This window comes from Oryzias latipes, chromosome 14 (genome assembly GCF_053564925.1).
Source record: "Oryzias latipes strain Hd-rR chromosome 14, Olatipes_Hd-rR_3.1".
In the NCBI taxonomy this organism is placed as follows: Eukaryota; Metazoa; Chordata; class Actinopteri; order Beloniformes; family Adrianichthyidae; genus Oryzias; species Oryzias latipes.
Genome location: NC_136250.1, coordinates 25,799,429 through 25,818,344, shown reverse-complemented (window position 1 = coordinate 25,818,344; position 18,916 = coordinate 25,799,429). Strand labels below are relative to the sequence as shown.

The window sequence follows — 18,916 nt, the reverse complement described above, 5'->3', positions numbered from 1 at the left end:
GATTTATTAAATCAGTTTTGCATTTCTTAAATAGAGATTAATTTGATGAAAAAAAATTGTCCCAATTATGTTATATTTTAACATTTTACTCTCCAGATAATCTTTTGTGAATGAGTGAAAAAAGGAAAATTGAAAACATTGTCTCACATTTGCACCGTTTCTGTATTGAACCTATTTAGAAAATGTTAAAATCATGAAGTACATCAGGTATAAATGCAGAAACAGCACCTTCTTAAATAAAACAGGCAGAGTTATAATATTCAGTCATTTCAGATTTCTTTATGAGAAAGTGACTTTTTAGTTTGACAGATATTGCTGAGTCAGCATGAGCTGCAGTTTAGAAAACATCTCAAAGGTGAACTAATGATGAACTTTCAGATCCCCCTCCCAAAAAGCCTCTTATATTTCAGTTCTCCTTCTTTGTCTTTTCATCTGTTTTGGTATTTTGTGGCATAAAAATCCCAAACATGAAAAAACTTCAAATGTTGTACCAGATGATTGTAAAACAATGAGCCTGGATGAGGCATCACACTCACTAAATTCAGTTTAAAAAGTGTTAGAAAGATAATTCAGACATTCTTCAAATGATACATTTACCTAAAGTTTGTTACAGTAAAAATGATAAATCCTTTACTACGTTTCTGTTAATTACCTGATCTCATCAGTCTTCCTTTGCAGGAAGATCTGGACCTTCCTCCACCAGTACAGCAGATACATGAAGGAGCAGACATCTGTTAGCCCAGGAGAACAGTAGCAGCCTGAAAACAATCCTAAATTATAAACAGTCAGCCGCGGTGACGGACTGAGATGAGACCCAGATCAAGCTGCACTTCTACAAAAGCTCTTTTCTTTCAATTCATTTCCATTCTTTGTTGCTGTGAAACCCTATTCATACAATCCTAACTCTGACCACCAGGGTTCTCTCCTTTCCAGTCATTTATGGGATCCAAAACTGGACAAAAAACATATCGACATTTCCCAGCATTTGCTTAAAGGTTCAAGCATTGGCTGTTGTGTTCATTCGGAGAAGGTCATAAAGTCTTCAACTCGTTTTTTCCAACAATCCCATGTTTTATTATTTTGTATTTTTGATTCACATTGACAGCATCTGCAAGCACTAAGCATGAGACGTGCATTCTGACAAGAGCAGTTACTTTTTAAAAATCCTCTCATGTTTTATTAAAGCGATGGACAGAAACGGATGAAGATGAAATTCCAGTGGACATCTGTCAAAGAGCTCTGCTCCGGTCAGTCTGGAACAACCTCAAAGTGAGAAAAATGAAACACCATGACTGTTTTCCAGAATCCACTCTGAAGTTTACTTCTGATGGTTGCACAGAAATAAAAGGAGAAGGAGATAAACTGCAGGACAGAAGGTCTGCTGGGGTTCCATAGTGCGGTAAAGGGGGATGCTTGTTGACTGTTTGCGGCGTTTCTCCTGAAGTCCAGTGTCAGGTGTACTGCTGCAGCTCGGAGAACTCGCCGTTTTCTGGGGTGTACTGGTATGGAGCTGCAGATTGTTCATCTTCAAGAGAGAACTGGTCTTCGTCAGAACAATACTGGTCATCCGCAGGTGTGTACCGGTCTACTGTAGAAGTGTACTGGCCACCAGCAGCTGTGTATTTGTCGTCCCCAAGTGTGTAATGGTCGTCCGCAGGTGTGTACCGGTCGTCCGCAGGTGTGTACCGGTCGACTGCAAAAGAGTACTGGTCACCAGCAGGTTTGTACTGGTCATCTGCAGTTGTGTTGTGGTCATCCGCAGGTGTGTACTTGTCGTCTGCAGGTGTGTACTCGTCGTCTGCAGGTGTGCACTTGTCGTCAGCAGGTGTGTACTCGTCGTCTGCAGGTGTGTACTCGTCGTCTGCAGGTGTGTACTCGTCGTCTGCAGGTGTGTACTCGTCGTCTGCAGGTGTGTACTCTGCAGGTGTGTACTCGTCGTCTGCAGGTGTGTACTCGTCGTCTGCAGGTGTCTTCTGGTCGTCTCTGGGCTTGCTGCCTCCCTGCATTTCTTCTGCTGACTGTTGGTTTTCTGTTGTGTTCTTCACACCCGATTTCTTCATTCTGAAAGTCAATTTTTTTTATTTTTAAAGTTGAATTATTAAACGGTAAACGTTCAAACTGCAAAGTTTTATTCAGTCGGATTTGACCTGAGTTCAGACTTACTGGTTTCTATGTTTAGCACCGCTCAGGTGGGACTGGTACTGACTAATAGAGTTGACCTCGATGTTGCAGAGGACGCACTTGAAGCTCAGCAATGTGGGAGCTGCAGACACAAAAACCACAGAAGTTTTAGAAATACAACTGAGGGCAATTTTGGGCGGACAATCAAGTTATATTTTTTACTACTTAACCTCATTGTACTAATTAGTTATCAACCTTTTTTTTCCATTTTACAAATTTGAAATGTTTCTGTGTTGAAAACAGAATCAGCTACATTACTGATATAAATAGTTCATGTGATTCCTTCCGGTCCACAGGGAAGCTGGTTCCATGGCCCAGAAGAAAAAAAACTCGACCTAAATTTGATCCATTTTACTTATAATCTGATTCTGTACGAAGTATTATATTGGAAAACGACTGAATTCTATCCACCACATCCGACTCCTCCTTATCGCATGTCATATCGCTCAACCAAGTCTCGAAAATCCATGTGCTGCTTTCTTAAAGTAAAAACCCCGAGCAAAGTTGACCTAAAACAAACTTATTTGGAAAATGTCCTTTTGCAGGAAAGGAAACAGAAGAAGAGTCTTTGACTTCAAACCAAAAGAAATCTGCATTTAACAAAAAAACAAACAAACAGGAGTCTTTACTCCAAATATGGATTTAAATGCTCCACACAACATAATAATGCAGAATATTCAGCCAGCGGCTGTCTGATGTTACAAGGACGCTAATAAAGTTGCTCAAGTGGTGGATTCACGTTTATGATTATATTTAGAAAAAACTGTTTCAGTGATCTTTATTTATCCGTCGCACCTTTGAAGTGGAAAAAAGCTGAAGTTTGAATCCAGCAGTTATGCGTTAAAGGGGAACTCTGTCTCACAATTTAATGGTTCCTACACAACAACTAGCAGACCAAATTAGCTTAAACCAGCTATAGATATTTTACAGAGGAAGAAAGTTGATGGAAACTGGAGGAAAACTTTAGCCTTTTACAGACAGTCAATGAAAATACTGTCTGACATTAAACTGGCCAGACAAAGGTTGGAGACCACTGCCCCAGAGGGAAACCCGTCCTAGTTCTGACCTTGTGCGGAGGAGAAGCCGTACGTCTCCATCAGTTTGACCCGGGTCATTCGTTTCTTATGCTTTCTGCCCACGTAGTGCTGCTCTGCCATGAGCGGGTTGTTGAAGCTGGCGTCGCAGATGGAGCAAAAGCGTTCTGGGTTGTCGTCCTTCGTCTTCACGGTAGCTATAACCCCTCCGGGTTTTTCCTTTGGTTCCTCTGCCGTGGAGGCTCTGCCTGAAACAAGAACGTATAGAAAACCTGAAGTTTCTCTGGAAGAGATGGAGGCTGCGGGTGAACCAAAAGGAAAGCACTCACCTGCGGGCTGGACGTCGGTCATTTCCATTTTCAGCCTCTTGGCGTGAAATTTGCCCTGATAGTGAGACTCGGCCACAGCTTTAGAGGTGAAGATAGTGTTACATAACTGACAGGCCTTCGTTCTGTCCAAGTCGCCATTGCTCTCATCCTGCCGACAAAGAACATCAATATTTACAGCAACATGAGCGGATCTGGAGGAAGCCTTCACGCCATAAATTGATTTTAAAAAGACAAATTTAAAACCAAAGTTTGCAAACGTCCTGAAAATCCTGGTCCTTCATCAAATCTTACAAATCTTTCTCATTTGGTTTTAAAGTGATGGTTTTTTTGTTTTTGTTTTGGGGGGGGGGGGCATTCTCACTGACAGAAATGAAGAAGATTGCAAAAAAAAATCTAAGTCCTGTATTTGATTTGTTAGTATTGGGTTTGTATTTTACTCACAGACTCGGATGTTTTCTGCTTCTTATGGAGGAGCTCTTTCTCGTTCTGCAGGGAGGTATACTGCCGCACTTTGTTGGCGTGTTTTCTGCCCTGAAAGTGGAAATACACAAAATGAAAACAAGGATACAAGAATGAAAAATGAAAATATACAGTCATAAAGGCTGTATATTCATATTAAATCATTAATGTTGCTCTATTGATGTCATAAAGTGAAAACATAGATTTAAGATATAACGTTTATAAAGTAAAATAAAAATTTAAGCCAAAATTTAAGCTGAAATGTTAAAATAAACTATTTTTTTCTATTAATCAAATTCTATTCACTAGCAAATTGGCACTTTTATTTTACATATGTCCTAAATGTAACTTTTTTTCAATTTTCTTATGGCCAGGAATGAAACGATTTCCAAGTTCTCTCGTATAATAATAGCTTGAAGTTGGAAATGGCGCCAATGAGCTACAGAACCGAGCTGCAGAGGAAGAGCGGAGCACTGACCATATAATGGCTCCACCTCTGCTTGTTGGAATGTAGGACAGCACTGCAGACTTTACAGAAGGAGGGAGAAAACAGGTCTTCATTTTGCAGGATGGCCTTATGCGCTGCAGAGGAAAAAGAAAACATTTCAAGTCTATGTTAGTCTATCACTAACCAGCGTAAGAAGCTGCAGTGACAATAAAGTCCAATCCGTTCTTTTAAAAGCAAAAGATTATAAATTACTGCACAACATATAAAAGGAAGACTTCTTTTAATTAATGAGATAAACTTTTTGTTTGTTTAAACATCAGAATGGTCTTAAATGTTCTAAAACAAAATTATTCAAAGACGAGTCCTTTGTCAAAAAGAAAAGAAAAAATATTTTTGTAGTGCATTCGGTTTTCTTTTGTTTTAATACGAAACATCTGTAGATAATACTAAAAGCATCTGTTTGTATTCATTTAAACGTTTTACCTCAATATAAAGCAATACCCAAACTATGCCCAACGCATCAGCAGTTCCCTCTCTGCAGTAATTTAATCCAAAGATTCTGCTGAGACAGCAAGAAATGCAGTAAATAAAACAAAAAATAAAAGATATTTTTCCAAAGGCTGATGTTATTTGCACACATTTAACTGATGGTATTTTAACCCTATAATGTGGTTCCGTTACCACCATTACACTAACTGTAACCTCGCCCTTAACTGTCAAATGTCTATCCTGAATCCAGATCTGTTTGATTATAAACATTTCACTTAAGATTAAGAGAGATTTTAACAGAACACAACAGGAAAATGAATTTTAATTTTTCTTTTGATGCATGTAAGGCTAAACAAGGACATAGATCAAAAGATAACTTTAAAAAAATAGGTGTTTTAAATAATAGGTAGAAATGATGTTGAAATTTCCCATCTGCAGCTGCTGGAAGCTGCTGGAACTATGCTGTTGGATGTTTGGGAAACTTGCATTGATTCTGTGTGATTGCTGGATGTTTTATAGATAAATGTTTTCATGTTTAAATCATTTTAACACTTTTATTTGTTGAACATTCTTTGTTTTTAATGAATGAAGGATGCACTCATCAGAAAGCACATTTTTGTTTCCACTTGTTATATTTGTAATGGCAACAAAATTATCTTATTATCAGCATGAAGAGGGGGAAAAAACTTGAAATAAAGTATATCAGCATACAAATGATTTTGATTCAACTTTATTTAATTTTTAATGGAGCTCTTCCAAGATCTGAGCATCTCACTTTCTCAGATGTGGGACATTGATTCAGGACAGTCAGTGACACGATGGACCGAGGGAATTTTTACAGGCTGGAAGTTCAAGCTAGGTGTGTCTCCAAAATTGCTTCTGAGTTCAATACTGTCTCAGTTGACGACAGTCTGGTCACTTTTCTCCACGGACCAGAGCCCGTCAGTCAGCGGATGCAGACTCCCTGTCATCGACCTTGGATCCACTGCGGCTAGCTTAGCTTAGCACGTTAGCCATCATCCTGGCTGGAGCGTCGGCTAATGTTTGGCTTCAGGAAGCTAACGTCAACATTAGCTCAGATGGTTCCAACTGGCTAGCTTACAAATAAACACACCGACGACTTAACCAGTAAACTGTTACTCGAAATTATAGAAAAGAACTAGGACTAACCTTTCACAATCTCCGGAGACAAGCAAAGAAAATTGTCGCTGTCTAGCTCCGCCATGATTATCACCTACAACCAGCACCGCTGTCCGTAGCTTGCGCATGCGCGATGTTTACATTCCCAAGAAGGCTGCAGAGCATCAGAGCACGCGGGCCTGAATTTTATTAGTGTAAGATCTGTGATTTAAGACTTTTTGACGGCCAATGATGTAGTGACACTCTTTACAGAAACAGCTGATATATCAGTATGAAAGAAAAAGATCCTTAAGGACGTATGGTAAATATGAAACGATGATGTGCAGAATATCAGTCGATTTATGATCTTTGATATATACTGTCAGATGACATACATAGCACATAAACACGGATTGTGTCTGTTATTATTTACTAATTGTGTATATTATAGTTTCCGCATTGTAGCGCGTTTTGGCGATAATAGTTCAGCTTAAATAACTCTCTTAACTTTTCCTATTCATTCTCTATGGTAGTTCTTAGATGTAATACACTTTTTCACCACTAGCAAGATCTTGGTGGCGCTGTTTCCACATCGTCTCTTAGTAGTAAGGATTTTACAGGACAGATTAGATCCGATCGCTTTTAAAACACAAGAGCACAACAAGTTAAAGTCTCATGTAAGTAAAAAAATAAAAATAAAAAACAGGACAAAGTCTATAATTTGAAAACATTTCTCTTCCCGTCATTGTTGAACATGAGGACTGAAACTCCAACGGTGAGGGTAACAGCTGGGATGAGAGGAACGTGTTCAAACTAGAAACTCACTTTGTCCAGTTAAGTGTGTTTTCAAAACCTTATTCATTTAACCAAATGTAGTGAGGTGAACAGGGGTTACATTACATTTTCTATGTTATTTTTATTATGCATGACAGGGGTGACAGTATTTCATTATCCAGAAAAGAGAAGATGGATATGCATCATTTATCCTCAGGAATCCCTCAGGTTTCAGGCAGCAAAATGTTCCTGCTCCAGCAGTACCTGAAGAAGAAAGAGGCTCAGAACCTGCTCTTCCTAAACCTTCTTCTAGTCCTCCAGGTCTGTGGCAGACTAGACGTTCATGCTGACGTTAGGAAACATGGTAGAAATGATGTTTCCCATCTTTTCAGTGTCTTCTTTAATAATAATAATAATAATAATGGATTGGATTTATCTGCGCTTTTCAAGACACCCAAAGCGCTTACATTGTGTCCATTATTCATTCACTCCTCATTCATACTTGGTGATGGTAAGCTATGGTTGTAGCCACAGCTGCCCTGGGGCAGACTGACAGAGGCGTGGCTGCCATTTCGCGCCTACGGCCCCTCTGACCATCACCGGGATCATTCATACACATCCACACACCAGTGGAGCCACACTGGAGGCAAGGAGGGTGAGGTGTCTTGCCCAAGGACACAACGACATTTTGGCTGGAGGGAGCGGGGATCGAACCGCCAACCCTTCGATCATTGGACGACCCGCTCAACCACCTGAGCCACTGTCGCCCCAATTTATCATCTCTTTAGAGATGGAGGATGATGAAGAGTTGGAGAGAATGATGCTTTCTGTCTCTCCATCCAAACTCCTCCCTTTAAGGTAAAACTAAATCACACACAAGTACACACTGAGTGTTAATTACTACTTCTGATTCCAACCTGTTTTCTTTTCCTAAAGAGCAGGTATACGTAGTGAAGAAGATGACAGGCCCAACGTGTTTACCAACAATCCCAACCCAGCCAAGTGAGCAGCACCAACGTGCATCACATGTTGATTATGTTTCTGTATGCAGAATAGTAGTACTAGTAGTTGAAAAACTGATATTAGACTACATGTTGGTCTTAGATCAGTCCTTTCTTTACACTAAGCACTTTTAAATGTGACTGTTCAAATAGATGCATATTCATATGTTTGCTTTATTTTCTTGCAGGTTCACTGAGTACAGGTCTAGCTGCTGCTGCTGCCGCCCCCGCTGCCGCTGGTACCTGATGGTTCTGTCGTAAAACAGGATCACCTTTTCCTTTCCCTTGTTTGCTGGTTGGCCACGTTGTTTTCTAATGGAGGTGTTTTGTGTGATTGCTTTTGTGATGCTGAAGGTATTTATTGTTCGTCGTTGAGGGTAAATTCAGAAATATTTTATTTGCATGGGTTTCTCATGAAAGTGATTGAAAGAAGCTAGTCTTAAAATGCAGAATTACAACAAAAGTACATGTCTTAACACGTCAGAGTAAAGTGGTTACAAATGGATTATTACATCATAATGGTACCTTTCCTGGTCAATCAAAAGATAAAAAAATAAAACTAATAGTTAATTTATTGATTTTCCTACCACACCTGTTCAATTGAGCATGTTTTCTTTCATGGTTTTGAGTGTTTTGCACAATTACTGACAAAGAACTGTAAATGATTTGGGCATTAGTGATGGATATTTCTGTTGATCTGAATCCAGACCAGCCTGAGAGGTCCAGCTGTCCTGCTGCTACACATGCAGGTGAGTGTTGAGGATCATTTGTCAGCTTTACTCTGCTGCAGCTATTCATTTAGACTTTGTGATAATGTTGTTTATTTAACAACAACTCATGTTATTTTTGCAGCAGTGGTTGGAAGAACCTCAGCTCAGTCTGCAGCTCCTCCTCCTCCTGCTCACTTTCAGCCAACGCCTGCTGCTCCACCACTTCCATGCTATGACCAAGATGTTAGCAGCTGGAACTGCTCTCCACAGCAGAGGATCTGGATGAAAACACAGATGGAAGCCTTGGGACTGTGGCCTGGGTCTCCACCGGTGAGACCTGCAATGACTGGCATTCTGTCTCTAGAAACTCCAATGGTTATGGATGCTGAGCAATTTTCACCATCAAATGACAGCTGTTAAGTAATCCAAAGACAATGGAAGTAGTTTTTTAAGGAGCATGTGTCAGTGGTTCAGCTTGATGAGGAGATGGAGGCATGTGATGGTGATGTCACACTTGGAGGAAGATGAAGGGGAACAATGAAAGGAACACTGAAGACTGCATTCCATGTGAAGGTAAATGGCTGAAGCCTGTACTCAATATTGTGCATCATGCAGTTTACATATCCCACCAAAGTGTTCCTATGTACACTTTTTAATTGATGTTTTAATTCATTTTTGGTTCATGTATAATGGGTTTATGGTGTTTTTGGAGATTTCTGTGAGTTTGTTGTTGTGGTGGGTGTGGAGCTGGTGGCGCCATGGCTGTCACTTAACAGGAAACACGCCATTAAAACAGGTGGCGGCGCCCTGCACAGCGTGGAGGAGGCGGCTGTGGGGGAAGTTATCAGTCATGCTTGGATTAAATCTGCAGCCAGAATGAACGGAGCCGTTGTTTTGTTTGTGGAGAGGGTTGAGCAGGTGAACACGCTTCATCTCCATCAGTGGCGTGTTTGATGGTGGTCAGGCTTCCACCACTGTTTGTGTGGATGGGGGGGGGGGGGGGGGGAGCCCTCAGAGTATTGGGATTCGGGTGTGTCTGGGGGTTTGGTGGGTGACGGCGATGCATGCCTGGCAGGAGGGGTTGATGACGTTGAAGCGTGTGGATCAGGGCAGGTGGGGGTCTCTGAAACGGAGAAGGCGGGGCTCCACGTCTGCAGATGTGAGCGTTAAAGCCAGCAGACTGGTGGTCTCAGAGGGGCGGCGGGAGCTGCTGTGTTGGACGGCAGAGACAGTGAGGGATGCTGGTCTGACTGCAGTGAACGGTCTCAGGGCAGCTCTTTGCTGTCTGCTAGTCAGGACATGAAGCTGGATCCTGCTCACATGTCCAAACGTTTGCTGCAACAAACTAAAGGTTTGAAGAAGCTGAACATTCCCTCATATTTCCCTGACTTCATTCATTCATTTTCATTTCATTTATTTATTTGTTCCTTTCATGAAAATTGATGTTCAAATGTTTACATGTTTCTCTTACATATTGAACATTTTCATGATTGGAAGGGAGCAGAATTGAACAACACAATTCTTATAATTATCTGCTCCCTTTTAAACATTACATTTACATTTCTCACACCATCACCTGTGCTCAGATTTCACAATGTACAGTTCCACTACACAGTAAATACATTCCATTCATTTAATACATACATTCCAAAAATTCCATTCAACAGTCAAGTTTGTACAAACTAATTTGTTTAGCTTTATACATCCGTTTAAATTGAATAATATTTTGACAACTTTTTAACTGATTCTCCTGGGAATTCCACATTTTTACCCCTGCTATATCAGACAAACACTTTTGCTTTAATGTTGTTCGAGCAATCTGTTGTTTGAAATCAAATTTTCTCCTATGATTTTCATCTCCTGTGGTAAAAATAAAAAGCTTTTGTAGGTCTTCTGGTAAATCTCTGTTTCTGGCTTTAAACATAACTAATAAGGTCTGCAATTCAAATAAATTTTTAAGTTTTAATAAGCCTGACTTAATAAAAAGTTCATTTGTGTGATCTCTAAAATTAGCTTTGTGAATAATTCGAATAGCTCTCTTCTGTAGTAGAATTAAGGGCCTTATATTAGTTTCATATGTATTTCCCCACACTTCAATACGATATGTAAAATAAGGTAAAACCAAAGAGCAATATAACATGTGCATAATATGACATGGTAAAACATATTTAGATTTGTTCAGAACATAAAGACTCTTGGCTACTTTATTTTTTACATAAAATATATGAGATTTCCATGTTAATTTGTCGTCCAACATAACTCCTAAAAATTTAAATTCAGACACCTGTTCTATATTTATGTTGTCAATGGACAAAGTCACTTCTGTTCTGTTTTTATTACCAAATACCATAAACTTTGTTTTTGTTAAATTCAAAGTTAGTTTATTGTAGTCAAACCACATTTTGAGTTTTATCATTTCCATTTCAATTCTTTTAGCTAAGGTTTTCAGATTATCCCCAGAACAAAAAAAGTTAGTATCATCAGCAAATAAAACAAACTGTAACAACTTAGAAATATCACAAATATCATTTATATATAAAATAAAAAGTTTAGGTCCTACAATTGAGCCTTGTGGGAGTCCACAAATAATATTCATAAGATCAGACTTATGACCTCCAAACTGTACATATTGACTTGAAATCGTTTTATGTGTCTGCTGAGCTCTTCGTCAACCACACGGCTGAGTCTGAGCTGACTGATCAGAGGAAACTTCCTTTGTATGGTTGCTAAATGTTACATTTGTTCTTAGTTTTTGTGATGTAAAACTAAGACTGATTGAACACTGGCTTTAACAAAATAGATTTTTCCTGAATCAAAAATCAAACTTAACTTTTATTAGTTCTGTTTGTTAAGAGGCTTCCTAAAAGTATGTAAATGTACATGCAGCAAGGTTCAAAGTAATTTTTGGGCTTGTTTTAAATACCAAAAGTAATTCTAACATTCTTGTCGTGTTTTTGAGCAGGAGTGAAAGAAAAACGGACCTGAATTACGTGTATTTGAAAAATGTGTTTGTCTTTTCCAGTCAACATCTGATGAAGCACATGAACCTGTAGCCGCTGGATTCTCACAGAGTCGACTTTTCCAGAGTGACGATGTGGAATTTGAACAGCTGGGCCAGACGCTACACAGTTGAGTTCAGCTCCATCCAGGACCCACAGATCAGTACCATCCTCAGCAAACATTGTTCCAGCTCCAGAGGACAGGTACACTCTGCTGCTGTTCTCTTTTTATTGATAGAAAATGATATTTTGAGGACATTTGTGTTTTTCATTGTCACTGTCATGATGTGTGTTTCTGCCTCTAAGAATCTTCCACCATCTGCCACGTGCTGCAGTTTGGACTGGATCTCTTCCTCTTCCAACAAGGTCCATGAAGACATGGAGGACAGAGTCTGGTGTGGAGGAACTTGACTGACCTGCACAGAATCCTGACCTGAACCCCATAGAACACCTTTGGGATGAATTAGAGCAGAGACTGAGAGCCAGGCCTTCTCCACCAACATCAGTGTGGAAGAATGGTCAGAAATTCCTAGTCAACCTTGTGGACATCATTCCCACAAGAGTTGAAGCTGTAATATCTGCAGAAGGTGGAGCCACATCGTTTTGAACTCTATGGGTTAAGGATGGGACGGTACTTCAGTTCATGTGAGTCAAGGCAGGTGAGCGAATACTTTTGGTACTATAGGGTACATGTGAGTACATCACAGAGATGGTCAGAAAAGTTCCTGAGCAGCTGGGGGCAGATGACATCTGATCCTGCAGCTTTCCTGCTCTTCCCTTCTCACCTGATGGGATTTATTGTTGCATGAATGTCTTTGTGGATGTTTTCTTTTCTAAAGTTCTGTCCTTGTTCTGAGGAGAACAAAGTGGCAGGGTCTTACTAAAAGAAATCTTCCTCTTTTACTTTGACATTCTTTGGTGATGGTATTGAATGGTTTGTCTGGAGGAAATAGATATTTCAACTATCTGATTGTCCAACTTATAAGCTAAGAACTATGTGGCTTTTCCATCTCCCTCATAATATATTTGTTTGAGACTTGTTTTTGTGTCTGAAAAATGTTGCAGAAATAAAGCTGCTGAACATCACGATGCTGGAGCAGAAGATGTGGCCTGCAACGTCTGCACTGGAAAAAACGACACGCCCTGAAGTCCTGTCTGACCTGCCTTACTCTTTCCTGTGAGGAACACCTCCAGCCTCATTTGGATGTTGCTGCACTTAAGAAACATAAGCTGGTGGAACCTTCCAAGAACCCCCAGGAGAACATCTGCTCCAGTCATGACGAGGTGATGAAGAGGTTCTGTCGCACTGATCAGAATCTGTTCTCTCTGATCTGTGGAAGAACATAACACCGTCTCATCTGCAGCAGAAAGCCCTGAGCAGCAGAGAGAGCTGGAGGAGAATCACCAACAAATCATGCAGAGAATCTAGGACAGAAACATGAAGGTGAATCTGCTTCAACGGCAGGTGGAGGCCACCAATGAACCTGTGGATCACACCGTGGAGGACAGTGAGATGATCTTCACTGAGATGATCCGTCTCATCCAGAAGAGAAGAGGTGAAGTGAAGAACAAGATCAGGTTCCAACAGCTAACTGAAGTGAGGCGGGTCAAAGGTCTTCAGGAAGAGCTGGAGCAGGAGATGAATGAGCTGATGAGGAGATGCTGTGAGGATCAGCAGAGACGGGATAGAAAAGAAATTATCTGTCACTGAAACCTGTGTTCTTTGTGATATGAATAAATCAAGTCAACGTGGTATTTTGTCATTTTCTCACTGAGTTAAGATGCTTGAATGCTTCCCATATCCTACAATAATAAACATGTAACACTCACAAAAGATCATATAGCTTACATACTTATGTGGTAACAATTTACACTTTTTTTAAGAATTCAAAAAACTTTCTGTGTGTGAACATGTTAAAAACATAATGTAGGGCGAGAATTGAAGAAAACCATCAGTTTTTAAAGGATAACTAAATGAGTAGTCCATCCTCATTGAATTTGGACAAGTGGGTATTCTTAAGATGAGATAAAGATACTTTTTACTTAAAAATAGTCATCCAAATTTTAGGGAAACAAATTTAACCAATATAAAATAGGTCTATAATTCTCTCTTTTACATACACAGGTGGTTATTTCTTTAAATTGAAAATAGTAATAAGGATTTTATGGGGAAAAGCATAGATACATGTGGTTTTTTTTGTCCCCTTTAGAATGTAAATAAATGGTAACTATTGTGGGACATGTTCATAAGACATCACCAGTAAAAAAAAATACTGCTCTCTGCTAAACAATGTATGATAGAAACGTCTTTTCCATTCCCAAAAGTGTATTTTTATGTCAAATAAGTTTGCATTGCTTAGAAATGTCACAAAAGACTCATTCATTCAAAATATATTGTGTGTTTTGTTTATTTTCCACTAGGGAGCAGCCATTATGTGAAGCTGCCATGTCAGACGAATTTTCAAAGGAATTAAATCAATGCTGCTACATTATTATATAAAAGCATTGTAATTGTTGTAATTTAGGTCACAGGTTCACTCTTTTTTCTGCAAACAGCAAGTAATGCTGATTCAGTGTTTAAAACTTTGTTGATAATAAAGTATTATGATATTCTAATGGAAAACTACTCAAAATGGTTTCGCCCGTTTTCTACGTTACGGCCAATCAGGTCCAAACTTCTTGGTGTGGCTGTCTGTGATTGGTCCATAGACGTTGAACTTTCTGTAACTGGGTAGATTATTTCGTTCCCCCTTTTAGACAGAGCAACGGGCGGTTTTGTCAGACTTCTGTGAGAAGGGTTTTTCCAAGGGTTCTGAATTCAGAAGAGCGACTGGTTTTCCCCAAAGAAGGATTTGTACTGCCTGAGACTCGGACGAAAACAGGATTTAACTTTATCTCTGCATTTTTGTCACCCTTCCACCCTTTTCTTCTTCTCGTCTTCTCTTCTTCAGGACGCCATATATGCCATATGCTCAGTTTCTCATTAGGAGGATAAGGTAAGCGTTTTTAAAAGCTTAGACGTATACTATTTGAAATGAAAATGCGTTTGCTTTATATTTCTTCTGATGTTTTGAAAACGAGTGTAGCATTTGTGTAACTAATTTTAGTAGTCGTTTGCCTCGTGTTGTTGGGGTTAGCTTAACTTCAAAGGATGGCCTATTTTTTTCTTCCTGAAAAGAAAGCTAGCGAACGTTAGTCGTATGGACCTGAACAAAGAAGTATATTTGAATGGAAAATGCTTGCACTTTATATTTCTGCTGTTGTGAAAATTGAGTTTTGCTTTATTGCTTATTGGTATTGTCTATTTGCTTGTGTTGTTGCTCAGTGATTATATATAATATATCTAACTGTTGTTCAACCAGTATTGTTATGGCATTTGATTCACAGTTAGAGCTAAACATTTCTTAAATTGCATAAAGTTTCAGCTCAAAAAACAAAAGTTTACACATGCACATGAAAATATTCTGCTTTGTTTCAAAGTCTTTCTTTGTCGAAGAGGTGAGGCATAAAACGTTCTTTTTTTTTAAAGATATTAAAATAATTCATTAAAATTTAAGACATTTTTAAATTGGGGTATGTTGTGTGTTTTAAAATGTCCCGAGTTCACATGGATTTGTAAGTTAATTACAAATCAAACTTTCTACAATGTTTTTATTTCATATTCCTTTGCTCATTTTAACTGAAATGTGACACGTTTGGTTACATTTTTATGTTGGTAAATCATGCTTTAATCTATGAGGTGCCGTGTAGGACATTATTCAGAATTAGCATTCATAAACACATGTGAAATCTCTCACACACACTAGTGAAATGCTTGTATACATACAACTGAAAATGTATTCATTCACATACACATGTGAAATGCTCTCACACACACTACTGAAAATGCTCTCACATACACATGTGAAATGCTCTCACACACACTACTGAAAATGCTCTCACACACACTACTGAAAATGCTCTCACATACACTACTGAAAATGCTCTCACACACACTACTGAAAATGCTCTCACACACACTACTGAAAATGCTCTCACACACACTACTGAAAATGCTCTCACATACACATGTGAAAATGCTCTCACACACACTATCCAAAATGCTCTCACATACACATGTGAAAATGCTCTCACACACACTATCCAAAATGCTCTCACACACACTATCCAAAATGCTCTCACATACACATGTGAAAATTTCAATAGAAACGGAAGGCATTTCAGTAGAAACAACGTTTTTTTTTTTTTTACTTTATTTTTAGAAACGAAGTTGGTCGACTGAAGGCATTTCAGTGGAAATGAACCTGTGTCCGAATTCCTGCCCTGATCCCTAACTACTAAAACCTTATATAGTGCAGAACTATATAGTTCTATATAGTTCTCTGAATTTAAAAGCAATTCAGACACCCGTGCTCAGTACTTTTTTCTTTTGGGTGTTGTTCATAACGCGCTTGACACGGAAACAAAGTGGCGCATTACCGCCACCACCTGGTCTGGAGGCGAACTACTCCTATTTAACGCGGAGAATGACACTTATTTGTCAGAGTAAAAACATAATAAATATGAACATTTTACAAAGACTATTTATGAATCTGCTGTTTATTCTGATCATGGAAAACGTGACTGATTTATAAATAATTAAATTACAAACACTTTGGTGTTGATTTAATGTATTTGTTCATAAATAAACCCTCAAGTTATTTTTTCATGCCAATATTTATTTTGTTTTTGTGCCGCTGAACGATTAACGGGCTCTTGCAAGGAGGCATTTTTTTCTGTAGTTTTCTTACACCTTACTGAAAATGGCTTTGAAAATGAATCTGTCCGTGTTCCTGGCAATAATTCAACCGTTTTTCGTGAGATCAAACTGAAAACGAGCAGATATGCAGCATCACAGGACGGCAAGGACAAGCAGACATCTCAGAAGATTTCCTCTGGATGCCCTAACCAGACAGAATAACTTGTGAGTTAAACTTAAAGCTTTTTTTTTAGTTAAACTTAAACTTTAACTTAAACTTTGTTACTAATCATGCTCAAGGTTACACAGTCTGCTGGGTAAGAGTTTAACATTCTTTTTCAAGTGAGTTGTGTAGTCCAATTACATGAAACACTTGTGAGTTCAAAGTTTAGAATTTTTTATTCAGAGTCAAACCATATCACTTGTTTTAAACAAAAACAAAACAAAAACTTTCATTTTTAAAAGTTTAAATGAAAATCCAAAAACCCAGCCAAATAAAAACCACAAGATTTTCCAGAATTAATAAATACTTCATAATCTAAAATGTAAGACATCAAAATAAATAGAAACATTAAAAAAATGTGATTTAATTTCCTCAATGAAATAATTAATGTTGCATTTTCCAGGGTCTTCCACGTCTCTACTGCTTTACCAACACAAAGGTGTCTGTCCTGGCCCTTTACGCTGACGGTCAGTCCGACACAAGACTGGATTTTCGGTTGACCCGCAGGACCATCGAGCATCTGGGTCGATGGTCCTGAAGCATCAGCTTCGGGTTCCTCACACTCTGGGGGGTCACAGGAGACTGACGTCCTGGTGTTTCTTTTCTGGCTGGCGTGTGGCACATCTTACAGTGTGGTAGCCAGAGTCTTTGACATGACACGGTCCACCGTGAGCGATGTTGTCCACAGGACGGCAGACCGCATCCTCCAGCTGATGAGCAGGGTCACCCAGCTTCCCAGTGGGAATGAACTACCATAAGTCGCCTCTGGATTTTAGCAGCTCGCTTGGTCTTTCTCCTTCCAAAGGGTCACAAGGAGCATTGATGGCTGCCACATAAGAATAAAGGCCCTAAAAGATAATGCAGCTTGTTATTTTAACAGGAAGCTTTTTTATTCCATTAAAATGCATGCTGTATGTGACTCTAATGCCAAATTTATAGATATTTTTGTTGGGAATCCAGGATCAATCCATGATTCACGGGTTCTACGTAAAAGCCCAATTTATGTAAATCAAACAAACCCACCTGAAGGATCCTTTTGGGTGATGGTGGGTATCCCTGCATTGCACATCCCATCATGCTGCTGACACCCTACAGGGAACCCATGAGGAATGCCATTGAGGCAGTTACAACCAGAACCACTCCAGAACACGCTCTGTTGTGAAGAGAGCATTTGGCATGATAAAGATGAGGAGGAGAGCAATATTTCTGGGGGCACTGGAAGTAAAACCAACCTTTGCAATGAAAATCATTGCCTGCAGTTCAATTCTGCACATTCTGTGCATCAGCAAAGGCGACTGCTTAGCCACAGATGTTGAGCCACACCAGGAACATGCAGGACGAGCAGAGTCACGTCTGTCTGCAAGGACAAATCTTTGCTTTCCTTTCAGCTCCAACTGTGACACACATGACTCTAGAAGACCAGGATTATTGTTAACATGTATAAAAATAAATATTAACATATAAAACGAAATTCTAAATATGTACATCTGATATTTATATGAAAATCCTTTTGAGATTGTTAAAAATAGCTCAGATTTAAATAATACATGTAAATTATTCATTTTTGTTCATACATTTATTAAACAAATTGGAAAAACAATGGCTGCATTACATTTTAGAACAATAATTTCAACTCAAGTAAACTTAACAGACTGTCCTGTCGCTGTTCCTCCCTTCTAGCCCTTTCCTCCTCTCTCTTCTGGCTCTTTGACATAAACCTTTAACCCAGTACTACAACGATTAACCGTTTATTAAAATGAAGTCAAATCTGATCATGTGTCTCTACCCATCTGGCACGAGCTAGCTTGAAAACAAACAGGCTATCTTTCTCCATCCGCAAATGGATCGGATTTTCCTCATCCTCGTCTGTCCCTACATATATGAACACATTTAAAACGTGTTAATAACTTGTGACTACGGTTAGAAGTCACTGCTTTTTGATGTAATATCTAGCGTTTGTTTTTAGCCTTCGGCGTTAATTCGCGTTAGCGTTAGCTTTAGCATTACTGAAATTGATGAGCTTCAAAACAATCTAGGTTGTTGATTGAGGAATATAACATATTAAACACATCATCTTAAGTATTTACAAATATATTTTACAACAGATACTGGATATTTTTTAATATACTTACACGTTTCGGTGGTTTTCCTTGCGCAACCGGCTGCCATTTTCGAATGATTCAGACGAATGATTATCTCGCGATAATCAGCCAACTTCCGTTTCTACTGAAATGCCTTCCGTTTCTGTCGAAAATTTCAGTAGTGTAAGTGAGAGCATTTTGGATAGTGTATGTGAGAGGATTTTCACATGTGTATGTAAGAGCATTTTCACATGTGTATGTGAGAGGATTTTCACATGTGTATGTGAGAGCATTTTCACATGTGTATGTGAGAGCATTTTCACATGTGTAT

The 18,916-nt window shown here is 39.0% G+C and overlaps 1 protein-coding gene and 1 long non-coding RNA gene across 3 annotated transcripts; both read right to left on the bottom strand.

Moving 5' to 3' along the window:
* Positions 1–1,050: 1,050 nt before the first annotated feature.
* znf346 (zinc finger protein 346) lies at positions 1,051–6,248 on the bottom strand. 2 transcript variants are annotated; one of them, XM_078930559.1, is made up of 8 exons: positions 6,111–6,248; positions 4,482–4,585; positions 3,986–4,075; positions 3,545–3,692; positions 3,248–3,463; positions 2,164–2,263; positions 1,967–2,061; positions 1,051–1,909 (listed from the first exon to the last, which is right to left on the bottom strand). In XM_078930559.1, exons 1-8 carry the CDS (start codon positions 6,163–6,165, stop codon positions 1,452–1,454), a joined length of 1,266 nt encoding a protein of 421 aa, XP_078786685.1. In that variant the 5' UTR covers positions 6,166–6,248; the 3' UTR covers positions 1,051–1,451. The 2 variants fall into 2 exon arrangements, with proteins under 2 accessions (XP_078786685.1, XP_004076814.1); XM_004076766.5 differs by having other exon boundaries at positions 1,051–2,061.
* A 10,413-nt stretch (positions 6,249–16,661) lies between these two features.
* Positions 16,662–18,789, bottom strand: LOC144983629 (uncharacterized). Its single transcript, XR_013647363.1, has 4 exons — positions 18,637–18,789; positions 17,737–17,915; positions 17,528–17,657; positions 16,662–17,352 (listed from the first exon to the last, which is right to left on the bottom strand). It is a non-coding gene; the product is annotated as an uncharacterized LOC144983629 (long non-coding RNA).
* Between the last annotated feature and the right edge of the window lie 127 nt (positions 18,790–18,916).